We start from the raw sequence: 16236 nt of genomic DNA, 5'->3' as shown, positions 1-16236 counted from the left end.
GAGATCATGTGACCATGTTGGTAAACAAAAATCTTTATAATGCCGCCCTGTTGTGGCACTTTTGAAGAATTGCAGAAAAAAAAATAGTGATATGATATTGTTACGAGCCAGTTCTCCACTGCAAACAATTAAAGACATGGTGGACTTACTGGGGACGAGACTTTCAATATAAAAGCAGCAGGCGACCGCCACAAATAAAAAAAAGGAAAGAAAAGAATGTCAAGACAAAGATAGAGTGTATACTTTTAAAGCTCTGGTTAAGTAAATACAGCTACAACGTATGTTATGAGCACATGTAGGTAGACAGACCACTGTAATTTTAGCCTTGTGATTTTTTGTGGCCACCAGTTTTTTTGTGACCGTGGTAAAAAATTTTTTTTTAATGTCGCCCTCTTGTGGCACTTTTGGAGAATTGTTATAAAAACTAATATGATGTGATATAAGGTTTTATAAACATGGTAAAAAAAATCCTTGTAATGTCGCCCTCTTGTGGCAGTTTTGAGAACTAAAAAAAATGAGTTCATATGACCAAGTTGGTAAAAAAAATCTTGTACTGTCGCCCTCTTGTGGTATTTTTGGAGATTTGCAAAAATGTAATATGATGTTTTAATATGAGATCTTGTGACCATGGTTAAACAAATCTTTGTAAATTTGCCCTGTTGTGGCAGTTTTGGAGATTTGTAAAAAAAAAAAAAAAAAAAATAGGGATTTGATGTTATTACATGCCTGAGGGACACGTGTTTTCTGTTCTCATGTATTTGTGTTTGGTTGTTCTCTCTTTCTGTCTTTCTGTATTTTTGCCATACAAGTGGCTGCTGATTGGTTGCAGCTTTTTCTCTACTGCATCCAATAAGAGATATGATGGAGTGACTGGGGGCGGGACTTTCAGTATAAAAAGTAGCAGCCACAAATAAAAAAAAAAAAGAAAAGAATGTCAAAACAAAGATAGAGTGTAAACTTTTAAAGCACTGGTTGAGTAAATACAGCTACAAGGTTATGTTAAGAGCACATGCAGGAAGACAGACCACTGTAATTTTAGCCTTGTGATTATTTGTGGCCAGTTTTCTTGTGACCCTGGTAAAAAAAAAAAAAATGAAATGTTGCCCTCTTGTGGCACTTTTAGAGAATTGTTATAAAAACTAATATGATGTGGTAAAATGAGATCATGTGACCATGGTAAAAAAAAATCTTGTACTGTGCCCTCTTTTGGCAGTTTTGGAGAATTGCAATAAAATTATATGTTGTGTTAATATGAGATCTTGTGACCATAATAAACAAAAATCTTTGTAATTTCGCCCTGTTGTGGCATTTTTGAAGAATTGTAAAAAAAATTGTGAGATTAAAATGTTACGAGCCTGTTCACTACTGCAACCAATTAGAGATATGATAGAGTGACTTGGGGCGGGGCTTCCAGTAAAAAAGAAAAACAGCAAGAGACCGCCATGAATAAACAAAGGAAAGAAAATATTGTTAAGTTAAAGATAGAGTGAATATTTCTAAAGCTCTGGTTAAGTAAATACAGCTGCAAGGTTATGTTAAGAGCACATGCAGGAAGACAGACCACTGTAATTTTAGCCTTGTGATTATTTGTGGCCAGTTTTCTTGTTACTCTGGTAAAAAGAATGAAATGTCGCCCTCTTGTGGCACTTTTAGAGAATTGTTATACAAATTTACATGACATGGTAAAATGAGATCATGTGACCATGGTAAAAAAAAATCTTGTAATGTCTCCCTCTTTTGGCAGTTTTGGAGAATTGCAATAAAATAATATGTTGTGTTAACATAAGATCTTGTGACCATAATAAACAAAAATCTTTGTAATGTCTTCCTGTTGTGACATTTTTGAAGAATTGTAAAAAAAAATAGTGATATGATATTGTTACGAGCCTGTTCTTCACTGCAACCAATTAGAGACACGGTGGAGTGACTGAAAAAAAAGAAAAAAAAAGAAAAGAATGTCAAGGGCAGTTGTAGCCTAGTGGTTAAGATACTGGACTAGTAAGCAGAAGGTTGCTGGTTCAAAGCTCATCACTGCCAGGCTGCCACCGTTGGGCTCTTGAGCAAGGCCCTTAACCCTCAATTGCTTAGACTGCAAAATGTAAGTCGCTTTGGATAAAAGCATCTGCTAAATACTGAAAATATAAAGCTAGAGTGTTTACTTTGATTAATTGATTATTTGTGGCCAGTTTTCTTGTGACCATAATAAAAAAATATTTGTAATGTCGCCCTCTTGTGGCACTTTTGGAGAATTGCTAAATAAAAAAATACTGATATGAGCAAGGCCCTTAACCCTCAATTGCTTAGACTGTATACTGTCATGACTGTAAGTCGCTTTGGATAAAAGCGTCTGCTAAATGCCGAAAATGTAAATGTAGCAGACGCTTTTATCCAAAGCGACTTACACAATGAGCAATTGAGGGTTAAGGGTCTTGCTCAGGGACCCAACAGTGGCAACTTGGTGGTGGCGGGGCTTGAACCGGCAACCTTCTGTTTACTAGTCCAGTACCTTAACCACTGAGCTATCCAGTACAAGTGGCTTTTAATTGGTTGCAGCCTGTTCTCCACTGCAACCAATGAGCAATAGGGTGGAGTGACTGAGGGCGGGGTTTCCAGTTAAAGCAGGAGACCGCCAGAAATAAATAACAAAGAAAAGAATGTCAGGATAAAGATAGAGTGTAAACCAGTGGCGATTTCTGTAAGACTGCAAGGGAAGCTCAGCTTCCCCTAAAATGTCAAAAATTAAATGGTCAAATATGTACAGCAGTGTTAACATTTCATTGACTACAAATGCGTTAGAACACGTTCATCTTAAAGACGATGAGACGTTCAGAATCAGCTACTTATCACAAATCGACTTGATTTTGTTAACTCATACATTCCCGGAGCGTCAATGCATTTACCCACAGACGCTGAGCGTCTCTTTGCTTCTATGGGGCTGCATGGGCGGGACTTCGAAACTCGCACTATCATTGGATAAATGCCACGATTTTGTCCCGCCCCCGGATGCTGAGCGTCTCTGGCGGTGAATGGGGCTGTGGGCGGGTCTGGACGCTGAGCTTCTGCAAGATGATTGGAGGATCAGTCGAAAGGCTGAATCCCGTTTTGATTGACAGCTGTCGCTGGGAGCTTCAGTCCCATCGCGGATTTTGCGAGTGAAGTCGGAAGACAAACTGCAACCCATTTCATGCCATTTTCTTGAAAACTAACAAAGGGGAGAATTTATACCCCTATACCATCAAAAGGAATCGTAACATTATAGTAAAATGAGATCTTGTAACCTATGTTTAAATTTTTTTTGTGTTGCCGCCCTCTGGTGGCACTTTTGAAGAATTGTAAAAAGTAATATGATATGTTAAAATTTCCAGATTTTACCAATTCTTCCCTCAGGTCCGTCTCAGGTCCGCTATCTTGGTGTCATTCTAGACTCCACTCTTTCTTTTGAATCACATATAAAAAATGTTGCTAAAACTGCTGATTTTTATCTTAAGAACATCTCTAGACTGCTCTCCTCTCTTTTCTACTATGTAACAGAAACTCTCATTTATGCACTAATCACTTCCCGACTGGACTACTGTAATGCTGTTCTTTATGGTCTCCCTGCCTTCAAGCTTAAGAGACTACAGCATGTACAAAATTCAGCCGCGATGGTCCTAACACATACAAGATCACGTGATCACATAACTCCTACACTTAAACAGCTCCACTGGCTACCCATCCAATACCACATTCAATAAATACGTTTTTTTGTTGGTTTTTAAGACTTTGCATGGCCAAGCACTTACATATCTCACTGTACAGCATATTGATGATCCATTCATCTCATAAATCACACTTCCTTGCTCTTCCCTCCATAAAAATAAATAAGCTACTTTATAAGTAAAAAGTATCGGTATCGGATTGATATCGGCGATACTGGCCCTGTATTTACTTGGTATCGGATCGATACCAAATTTTGCAATTAAATCTGTGTGTTTATGTGTGTATGTGTGTGTGTTTTCTTTTATGTATGTATATTTTTATGTATTTTTATGTAATATAAAAAATTGTTAGGAGGATTTAGTGGCGTTGGTGTTGCACGGTGTACACAGTCTTTATTTTACACAGAGATCGTATTAACTGATTGTAGTGTAATCTACAGTATGGCTGTACATTGGTAGAATGTAAACACGCTGGATGAAGGCATAAGGAATGAGCAGAATATTGAATGTTAACCATAAGACTGGTTATTGTAATAGTGGTAATAAAACAACCGAATTCACAATGATGCCTTTTCTAATTTGGTAATTCATGTGTTTCAGCCGCCACCATAGCTAACAAGTGTTAACAAGTGTCATAAGCGAGTGAGATAAAGACCATGACTGAATTAGATTAAAGGGGAAGGCCACTTCCTGTTCCAGCAGGACTATACCTCTGTGCACAAAGCAAAATCCACAAACATAAAGAGAAGCTCGGCTTCAAGAAGCTCCAGTGTCCTGCACAGAGGCCTGACCGAAGCCCCACTGCACAGCTGAGGAATTAAAGTTTTTGGTGGCACTCACACTCCGGCTGGCACTCATTGTGCTCGCTACCTGATTTGAAGGCATGAGGACCCAGGTGTGGTTCGTCATCTCCAGGTGCGTCTTGTGTTCCTAGGCAGCACAGATGATGTCTGTTGAGCTCAATTTAAAACCTCCTTCTAACCCAAACTATAATAACCCCAAAATGTTTCTAACCGTAACTATGATAACCCCAACATGTATCTAACCCAATTAGGATAACCCCAAGCTAGTTCTAAACCTAAATTAATCCTATTTTTACTATCAGGCAATGCAATTAGAAGGAGGCAGAGTAAAAACATCAACATAATTTCACTATTTAATTTACTTTCATGAAAACAGGTGGGCAAAAAAAGTGTAGGTTTTCACATTAACAATACACAAAAAAAAAATTTCTATAACTTTTGGAACTTAATGACTTCATTTGCTGTTTTTTAGTCCTTTGAAGCAGTCAAGACCAGCTTTGTGATATCCAAAAAGTACATAAAGCGCTATAAAAAGACCTTGTTGCTTTTGTATTTGAGCTAGCAAAGCTTCACACCTGAATGTTGTACATTGTTCACGTTCTTGTATTTCACGGTGTTTAGTACCGTAATGGGGAATTAAATTGTAAACTTTAAACGGCTTTACTTCTGACTTCAGTAAATAAATAGTCTTGTTAAGAAATTGCAGTTTCTATCTATTGCACTTACAGTTCTGTTCGCGAACACATTACGGTGAAGATGGATAAACTCGCACACACCTAAATCATAAACTGAGAGGGAAATAAAAACCCCCAGAACACCAACCCCATAAAAAAAGAAAATAAATAAATTAATTAATTAATTTGAGTTCACATATACGGACACATTTCTAAAACAACACATGGCTCCTACACTTACACAAGAGATCTCACTCATTAAGATGCTTTTTTTTTTTTTATAATTCTTTTTAAAACTCAGAAATAGCTTTAACACAGCTAACACTGAAACATAAAATGTCTTCTTTCACTTATTTGGCTTTTATTGATAAAAAGCTTTCACCACTTTCACTTTAATCAAGATGTGTCTGACTTTGAAATATGTTTATGAAACGTTATGCTTTAGCAGAATATGACTTATAACGTCCCATTTCTCACAATACAGTGAAATATACAAACACATTTTTAACACAGATGTCACTTATAAAGACTTGCATCAGTATTGTTCAGCACAGACAAATCCAAACACTGCTTTACACATTTTTTATGTACTTATTTGTTAATGTATTCATTGTTTATGTATTTATTTAGTTATTCACTCATTCATGACCCTAACACCCACTTTAACAAAACATCTATGGCTCTAGCAGTCCAGGTGACACATATCCAGGGCCAGATGTAGCCTAGTGGTTAAGGTACTAGGCCATTGAACAGAGGGTCACTGGTTCAAGCCCCACCACTGCTAGGTTATCACTATTGGGCCCTTGAGCAAGGTTCTTAACCCTCAATTGCTCTGACTGTATACTGTTACTGTAATGTAAATCGCTTTGGATAAAGGCATCTGCTAAATGCTGAAAATGTAAATATTCACCTATTTTACTTTTTTTTTAAACTCTCTCTCTCACACACACACACACATCTGCAAAAGCTAGCAACAAACACTGGCGTTGTTCATTTATATATTAAACATTCCAACACAATTTTACCCTCATGTTTTATTTACCTTACACCTCCTCCTACACTGCTGCAAATGTTTTAGATCTTTGTTTTTATCATAACGTGTCTCTAATGCTACTTTCACAAGCACTGACAGATTTCTAAAGCTATTTGTTTGTTTCAAATTCAATATTCACTACAACTGTACTGATATAAACTAATATAAATTTTTGATTATACACTGCTGTATTCTCCCACACCGTCTTTCCGTATTCCTAGTATGTTTTTTTTTTTTTTTTTTGGCTACATTGTCATGTCTCTAATGGCTGTTTGTCACACCTAATTGTACAATATTAAAACATGCGACAAACATGGCGATTATAGTACATTGTAATAAGGTTTAAGGTTGCATAGGGTTTAGGGTTGTTTCTTTGTTTGTATTTCTTTCTTTTGGCACAACATGTTTAGAAAAAAATTCTTAACATTAAACATTAGTTACAGAAAAATATGTCATGTGGAATTCATCACATCGATTGTGGACCGATTTACTGTGAGGATAAAACAGTGGAGGTTCTAAGTTACGCGCTTTACATGAGGCCTACTCCGAGCAGCTGCGGTCACAGTGGGCGGTCACTGCTTAACTCCGCCCCATTGTCTTCAACTAGGTCCGGTAGAGGGAAATAACAGGCTCGCTGTGAACGCTCGTCCTGCATTGACTCGCTTCATCTCGACGAGAGTAGTAAAGATGTCCGGAAGAGGAAAAGGCGGCAAAGGTCTTGGAAAAGGAGGCGCTAAGCGTCACCGCAAAGTTCTCCGTGATAACATCCAGGGTATTACTAAACCCGCCATCCGCCGTTTGGCTCGCCGTGGCGGTGTGAAGCGTATTTCCGGCTTGATCTACGAGGAGACCCGCGGTGTGCTCAAGGTTTTCCTTGAGAACGTCATCCGTGATGCCGTCACCTACACCGAGCACGCCAAGAGAAAGACCGTCACCGCAATGGACGTGGTGTACGCTCTGAAACGCCAGGGACGCACCCTGTACGGATTCGGGGGTTAAACGTTCAGACCTCCACGCTAACACGACGGCTCTTTTAAGAGCCACCCATATTTTCTACTAAAGAGAAAGTTCTCCTTTTTTATTATTAATATTGTTATTAGTAGTAGTACGTTCACTGATGCGTAGATTTGCAAATCACTTGTTTAGCCCCAAAAGCTTGAAAGCATAATTATAAGTAAAAAATAATAACACATTTACTGATGCATTTTTTTGTGTAGCAGACTACCAATGTACAGCCATACTGTAGATTACACTACAATCATTAACACGATCTCTGTGTAAAATACAGTAAAACATTGTACCCAAATGCCTCGCTTAAAAAACAAACAGGAAAATATCTATCTATCCTATCTATATATTTATATATAAAATTTAATAAAACATTGCTATTGAATCTTTTAAATTCGGTTTTAAAACATATATCGACCTCAGATTAAGCGGGAACAGACAACAAAGAACAGATTCTAGTGAATGGGGCAGAAGGGGGCGTGGAACGGTATGTTTTCTGTTTAATAGAAACCCAGGACCTTGAACCAATCAGAGTTACGTGTTTCAACTTGGCTTACTCAGCATGCAGGGTTAATAAAGCGGGCGTGTAGAGCGTCTACATTCATTTGCAGTTTGTTCTAGAGAAAACAGCAGCATCATGCCTGAACCAGCGAAGGCCGCGCCCAAGAAGGGCTCCAAGAAAACCGTCCCCAAGACCGCCAGCAAAGGAGGCAAGAAGCGCAGAAAGGCCAGGAAGGAGAGCTACGCTATCTACGTGTACAAGGTCCTGAAACAGGTCCACCCTGATACCGGGATCTCCTCCAAGGCTATGGGCATCATGAACTCCTTCGTCAACGACATTTTCGAGCGTATCGCTGGTGAGTCCTCTCGTCTGGCTCACTACAACAAGCGCTCCACCATTACCTCCAGGGAGATCCAGACCGCCGTGCGCCTGCTGCTTCCCGGTGAGCTGGCCAAGCACGCCGTGTCCGAGGGTACCAAGGCCGTCACCAAGTACACCAGCTCCAAGTAAAGCGCCTTAGTCGCTCTGGCAAACCAACGGTTCTTTTAAGAGCCACCCATCTTATCAAGTTAAGAGAATTTTCTTCTTTTTTTTTATATTCTGTCTGAATATGTCATACACATTATCTAGCTAGTTTCCCATGTTTATAATACTTGATTTTTTTTATTTACTTATTAATATATTACTAGTTTTGGGCACTGCTGTTTTTCACGAGTTGTACACGACTGTCACTATGTGGTGAGTTTAGGAGATTACACAATAAAATATCACAGTACTCTTAAAAAAGATATTATAATACACTCAGAGCCGTAAAGAGAGAGATGCTACACTCCTTGATCTCGCCAAACAAACCCGGCACTTAAAAAAAAAAAATAATAATAAAAAAAAAAAAAATAGATAGAATAGCCTTCGTTTTCGTGTTTATTTTATTTATGTGCATGCTAAGCTATCTATTATGTTCTAAGGCCGATACGCTATTTACACTGTACTATCTATCATAATACAAGGACACTGAACAACATGCTACCCAAGAAAATCAATAACATATCTGAGGAAATAGAAGAGATAAAAAAATCTCTGGATTTTATGTCTGCGGAACTGAGTAAAGTGGTGAAACAGCAGAGCATGCTACTGGACTTAATGGATGAAGTTAAAGAGTTAAAGACCAGAGTTAAAGAAAAAGACAAAATCATTTATGGATTAGAACGAAGAATTGATGACCTGGAACAGTATACAAAGATGGAAGATTTAATAATAAGCGGACTGGAAATTTCACATAGATCCTACACCAGTGTAGCTGAATGCAAAGATGGTGAAGACGTCTCATCAGAGGAACTGCAATCTCTGGAATGGCAAGTTAAAAAGTTCTTTGAAAGTAAGAATATAAACTTACAAACTAACAATATTTCAGCTTGCCATACTCTGCCCAGAAAAAAACAGCAAAACAAAGCCTGCCATAGTGGTCAGGTTTGTGAATAGAAAGCACAGGACTGAACTACTGAGGCAGGCAAAGAAGCTGAAGGGAACAGGAGTGTACATCAATGAGAATCTTACCAAAAAGAATGCAGATATTGCAAGACAAGCACGTATACTTAGAAAACAACATAAAATACAAGCCACATGGACTAGGAACTGTAAAGTGATGATATGGCTAAACGGAACACCGGAGGAAGCCAAAGTAATTATGATAAAAGAACTGAAAGATTTGAACCCATACAAATGAAGAACTATATAAAGCTTCCACACAAACTATGGAGTGAGATCATTTGAGTTTTAAAACATTTGATAAAACTGAACAAAAGATGTATGAGTTTGGAAATGACATTGATCCAGAAATCCATTTGAAAATGGAGAAAATGTCACAGACAGATTTAAACAACAAATCCCAAATCACCAAACACTTACAGAATTAGAAAAATTACAGAAAACGCTCGCCGCACAGTATGTGTCAACGCTACACCACCTGAGAGACAGTGGGTAACAAATGTGTGTGTACACACCCACACCCACACACACACCCACACACACATATATATGTTTATTAAGAACATTTTTATATCCTCTGTATATCGTTATGTAAATTAGACAAATTATTTTTTATTGTCTATTATTTTTGTTCTCTGTTCAGTTTTACTGTTTATAGTTTGTACTGCTTTGGCAATATTGTTTTCTACTGTCATGCCTATAGAGCTACTTGAATCTGAATCTACATACTACATAAATAACAGCAGTCAGAAACTGAGCATCATGTTAGGAGAGGAGAAGGAGAGAAGCACTGTAGCAGCTCAGTATGTATCTGCCTGCAACAGTCTGAGAGACCCGGACTGATGTGTGTCTCATGAAATAGTTTATATTATTATTAGGGCTGTCGTTAATCACGGTAATTAACGCGATTAAAGCGTTAAAAATTTTAATCGAGATAAAAAAAAAATAATCGATACATTTTTAATAATGAAAATTTTTTAATCAAACTATTTTTACTGAGCTGTTTGTGTCACGTAAATTTGCGTCTCTGTGGTAATTTGCGTTCCTTAAAAGTGCATGAAGCAGAACTCTGATGAACAGAACTTCTGATAGCTTCCCTACACACTCGCTCCCTGCGCACTATAGTACACTTAACATTCTTAAAGGGCCAGACACTAGATGTGTAATTCACATTACATGACAGGTGAGAGGAAACATTTTTAAGGAAAAATAGTTCTTGTGTGAATTACAAGGGCAGGAAAAACTACGGCAGATACAGAAGGTGCACCGGGGCCCATGGCAGGTGGGCCTCCACAACATTAACCTCTCACCTCACTACCACTGGCTGCACTCGCCAGGTCCTTATTATTATATTACAATATTTTTGTTAAGTAAAATAAAAAAAAACTGTGCATTAAAAATACCAGAGGCTGGAATTTGAACTTGAAGTTTAACTTCTGAGTGACTTTTAATTCATTCTGATCAGCTATCAGCAGATGCAATTTGTTGAGGGGGCCCCAAATTTTTTTTTTTGCACTGAAGCCCATGAGCTCCTAGTTACACCACTGGTGTTGCATCTAGAAATGGTTCATATTATGAGCGCCTGTTTTCAGTGGCAGGGTTATGAACAGGTAAAGATCCTCACTTTTACCAGTTCATGTAAACAGACTCATTTTAAAAAACTGGCTGAAATATGGTAACTGTCAACAACTTCATTTCAGTAGCAGTATTATACACATTTTGCACTTACAGCTGCTATTCTGTGGACTGTTACCAGTTTTGTGGACAGTTTATTGTTCAACAGTCTTAAAAAAAAATGTAAAAAAATTAAATGGTATCTTTTGTTGAGTTTTTATTACACAATACTTACTCTGACCTTTTTAAATCCTGCACCTGAAAAATGACCCAAAGTATAAAAAAAACTCAAACCAATACTAGAACTAATAAAAGCTAAACTAAAACATTAGCATAAACTAAAGCATTAAACATAATAAAAACTAATAAAAAAACTAGCAAACCCACTTTAAAACCTAAATTAGAGAAAATAAAGTCAAAACGAAATAAAACTAAACTATAATGAAAAATCCAAAACTGTTATAACCTTGATTTCTACATGTAATACATTAATGAATTCATTATAAATATGCATAAGTTCATTTTGTCTAATGTAAAAGGTGGAGAAGCTACAGAAACCATGTAGTTGAGTTATAGTAGAGATATCCAAGGTAAAATATTACTCCAGTAAAAGTAGTAAAAAAAAAAAAAAAAAAAAAAAGTTACAACAGTTCCCTATGGGAGTTTTGCCACTCTTTTTTCTCTACCGCTAAATTGTTCCACAATCGATTTGATGTTTTTTTTTTTCTGTAAATAAAGTTAATTTTAAACATTTTGCAGTTTTAAACATGTTAAAAAAAGAAATTCAACAGGACTTATATGCAACCCTAAACCCTATTACAATGTACTACAACCCCTGGCAAAAATTATGGAATCACCACTCTTGGAAGATGTTCTGTCAATTGTTTAATTTTGTAGAAAAAAAATAAATCACAGACATGCCACAAAACTATCATTTTTCAAAATGTCAACCTTCTGGCATCAAGAAACAATAAAAAAAAGAAAGAAATATAATAGTTGTGGTCAGTCACAATTGCTTTTTTTTAGATCAAGTAGAGGAAAAAAATATGGAATTATTCAAATCTGAGGAAAAAATTATGGAATCACTCTGTAATTTGCAGTTTAAAAACAAAACATCTGCAGCAGATTAGATTTGCTAATTATTCTTCAGTTTAAAAAGAGTGCTTACACCTCGGAGAGCTGTTGCACAAAGCAGATTGTCATGAATCATGGTTCCAACACAAGATATGTCAGTTGAAACAAGTGAGAGGATTATAAAACTCCTTCAAGAAGATAAATCATTGTGGAATGTCGCAAAAGATGTTGGTTGTTCCCAGTAAGCTGTGTTTAAAATCTGGACCAAGTACAAACAAAATGGGAAGGTTGTAAAAGGGAAGCATACTGGTAGACCAAGTAAGACATCAAAGCATCAAGATAGAAAACTTAAAGCAATATGTCTTGAAAACAGAAAATGCACAACAAAACAAATGAGAAACAAGTGGCCGGAAAGTGGAGTCAATGTCTGTGACTGAACTGTAAGAAATCACCTAAAAGAAATGGGATTTACATACAGAAAAGCCAAACAAAAGCCATCATTAACACCTAAAAAGAAAAGAACAAGATTAAAGTAGGCTAAAGAAAAGCAATCGTGGACTGTGGGTGACTGGATAAAAGTGATCTTCAGTGATGAATCACGAATCTGCATTGGGCAAGGTGATGATGCTGGAACTTTTGTTTGGTGTCTGTCCAATGAAATTTATGAAGATAACTGCCTAAAGAAAACATGTTAATTTCCACAGTTGTTGATGATATGGGCCTGCATGTCGGGTAAAGGCACAGGGGAGATGGTCTTCAATAAATGCCAAAGTCCACATTGAAATTTTGGACGCTTTTCTTATTCCATCAGTTGAAAGGATGTTTGGTGATGATGACTTCATTTTTCAAGATGATAATGCATCTTGCCATAGGGCAAAGGACGTGAAAACTTTCCTTCAAGAAAACATATAATGTCAATGGCATGGCCTGCAAATAGTCCGGATCTCAATCCATTTGAAAATCTCTGGTGGAAATTGAAGAAAATGGTCAATGACAAGGTTCCAACCTGCAAAGCTGATCTGGCAACAGCAATAAGAGACAGTTGAAGGCAGATTGATGAAGAATACTGTTTGTCATTAGTTAACTCCATGCCTCAGAGAGTTTAAACCATTATAAAAGCCAGAGGTGGTGCAACAAAGTAATAATGGTGCAGTGTTTTCTAATGATTCCATAATTTTTTCCTCAGATTTGAGTGATTCCATATTTTTTTCCTCTACTTGATCTAAAAAAAAGCAATTGTGACTGACCACAACTATTATATTTGTTTCTTTTTTTATTGTTTCTTAATGCCAGAGGGTTGACAGTTTGAGAAATGATAGTTTTGTGGCATGTCTGTGATTAATTTTTTTTCTACAAAATTAAACAATTGACAGAACATCTTCCAAGAGTGGTGATTCCATAATTTTTGCCAGGGGTTGTATAAAGACTTTTTAATAGGTCGTTCTTGTTAACACAGTACATTATATTAGCATACATTACATAATGCAGTGACATTAAGTAGTAGAGACAATATACAGTACAGAGATTAAAGAGGTTTTTTTTGCATAGGAGTTGTTTTTTTGCATAAACTAACCTCCCTTCACTTTCCTGAGGATTCATAATAATAACAATTTTGGCTAAACACTAAGCCATGTGGCTGGATTCATAAGGTTTACCTGCACTGAATGAACAGATTCATAAACACACTATCGTACCAGCAACATTATAGTGCAGGTACAGGAAATAGTATTAATTCATCTCTTATTTGAGTGATTAATTATTGATTCCTACATGTAATACATGAATGAATTAAAAAATACTCTTTACCTCCACTTGAGTAAAAGTACTAGTATATACCTTCAAATGTATGAAAGTAAAAGTAGCATGATTTATTATGGCTCTAATGTTTCATTATCATTTCTGTAAAATGACTCTTGAGGAATCAACTTATTTTAGGTGAAAAGACTCGAGTGTCATTTATTAATCTGACACTAATGTTTATTAAAATTATCATAAGAACAAAACACTGATTGGTGTGATCGCTTCACGCTTCCTTTATTTTGACAATGTTACGTTTTCATTCACACATAAACCAAAAGGAACCACAGAATGTTCAGAATGTAGTGGAGAAAAAAGTAAGAAATTTGACTACCAAATGTGGTGGAGTTAAAGTAAAAACTCACCCAACAAGTTACATTTACTTCACTAGTAGTAAATGTAGTAGTTCACTTTAAATTGCTCTTTTTAATTATATTGTTCATTGTTCTAATGTTTCTAGATTCTTACTTTTAAAAACATTCTATATTTTTTAACTATTTTGTAGTTTTTGTAATTACTGTGGCGGAGCAGTCACTAAAGCATTTCACTGCCAGTTGTACTGTGTATGACCATGTATGTGACAAATAAACCTTGATTTGATTTTGATTTGACTTAGTTACTGTCCACCACTGCTAATGTATGCCTTAATGCAGTAGCAATATATTAATTATTTTAGTAATTAAGGTACAAGTGTCATCAATTATTCATGAGATTCATACAGGTCATCAGGATGACCATCACAAATATTACCTCATGTCATGTTTGTGGTGCTTAAACTGAAAAGTGGTGCTTAAATATTCCTTATTTAATTTTATGTTTTGTTGCGGATTAAATAACTAAAGATTTGTCATGAAATTAAGCTGACAGTGTAATGGTCAACTATTATCATTAAACAGCATTAAGTGGCCCCATTTATATGCATTCTGAGCAAGCGTTGTTCAATTGTTTTATTTAGACACAATGCCGCGCAGCTTATACTGATGGCTTTTAGTCTTTAGCAAATTATCTGTTTTCTTGTGCCTCATGTGTGACAAATTGTCATTGGACTGTATTTCCATGTTTAGTGATGATGCTGATGATGATGATAATGTCATAATAACAGAAGAAGAAGAGCAAAAATTTAAAAAAAATCACAGGATTGCTGGCCTAAAACAAGAACAAATACAACAGAGAAAAAAACCCCACTACTACTAATATAAAGTACTACTATATGTATGTAATATATACATATATATATATATATATATATATATATATATATATATATATATATATATACATATATATATATATATATATATATATATATATATATATATTATAAATAACCATACAACAATAAAAAAAAAATCTTTATCTCTATATCTGTTTTTTCTCTTTCTATTCTGCTCAGATTGTATACTGTAGCTGTACTGTAAGTCACTTTGGATAGAGGCGTCTGCTAAATGCTGAAAATGTAAATGTAATGATGAGACCAAGGTAAGTGTACTGCATTGTGTGCTCCAGGGCAGTGCTGACCATGGTAAACTGGTGCCATGTGTTCCTGACATCTAGGTTTGTTTTTGGAACACCATCATTTTTGTTTTCTTTAGATTTACTGCTAGGGCCCAGTTCTGGCTGTACTGCTCCAACAGGTCTAGGTGCAGCTGCATAGAGTAGAAATTTTACTTCCCCGTCCTGCAGAGTGAGTCCGGGAGCTGCACACTAAATCATTTATGTAGATATTAAACAGTGTCGGACTCAGACTGCAGTCCTGCAATTCTGTGTTGTGTATTGTGTATGTTTGTCACCGGTTCTTACAGCACTTTTGTTTCTTAGTAGTATCTGTGTGTGTTTGAGTAAAATGTGTGTATATACACTTACACACACACACACACACTTACGCACGCACACACAAATACATAAAAAAATACATACATAAAAGAAAACACATACATGGGTATGGCATGTGTAGGGCAGTTGTAGCCTAGCGGTTAAGGTACTGGACCAGTAATCAGAAGGTTGTCGGTTCAAGTCCCACCACTGCCAGGTTGCCACTGTTGGGCCCTTGAGCAGGGCCCTTAACCCTCGATTGCTTAGATTGTATACTGTCACAGTACTGTAAGTCACTTTGGATAAAAGCGTCTGCTAAATGCTGATGAACGTAACAGCTACATGACATGTTGTTTGTGTGTTTTCACATTTTGGCCACCATTTACATGTTCAGCATTTAGCAGACGCTTTTATCCAAAGCGACTTACAGTACTGTGACAGTATATTATCTAAGCAATTGAGGGTTAAGGGCCTTGCTCAAGGGCTTAACAGTGGCAACCTGGCAGTGGTGGGGCTTGAACCAGCGACCTTTGGATTACTAGTCCTGTACCTTAACCGCTAGGCTACAACTGCCCTCCACTCTACAAGCCACGCTCCACTAATTGTCTATTGGTTTTCCATAACATTATAAGTAACTAGTTATATTATAAGTTACTACTACTACTACCATCACCAATAATACTATTATTACGACAACAACTATAATATTAAAAACAAATGGATTATTATGAGTAAT

The 16236-nt window shown here is 36.5% G+C and overlaps 2 protein-coding genes and 1 pseudogene across 2 annotated transcripts; all 3 read left to right on the top strand.

Annotated features, from left to right (window-relative positions):
- The window catches only part of LOC134328715 (zinc finger protein 271-like), a 525414-nt pseudogene that overhangs the window by 21036 nt on the left and 488142 nt on the right, over nucleotides 1-16236 (top strand).
- On the top strand, nucleotides 6893-7207 carry LOC134329096 (histone H4). Its single transcript, XM_063010342.1, has one exon. It carries the CDS (start codon nucleotides 6896-6898, stop codon nucleotides 7205-7207), a length of 312 nt encoding a protein of 103 aa, XP_062866412.1. The 5' UTR covers nucleotides 6893-6895.
- On the top strand, nucleotides 7854-8285 carry LOC134329037 (histone H2B-like). Its single transcript, XM_063010281.1, has one exon. The coding sequence runs from the start codon at nucleotides 7854-7856 to the stop codon at nucleotides 8226-8228; it is 375 nt and encodes a 124-aa protein (XP_062866351.1). The 3' UTR covers nucleotides 8229-8285.

This window comes from Trichomycterus rosablanca, chromosome 15 (genome assembly GCF_030014385.1).
Source record: "Trichomycterus rosablanca isolate fTriRos1 chromosome 15, fTriRos1.hap1, whole genome shotgun sequence".
NCBI lineage: Eukaryota > Metazoa > Chordata > Actinopteri > Siluriformes > Trichomycteridae > Trichomycterus > Trichomycterus rosablanca.
This window is presented reverse-complemented; position numbering and strand designations above follow the sequence as displayed.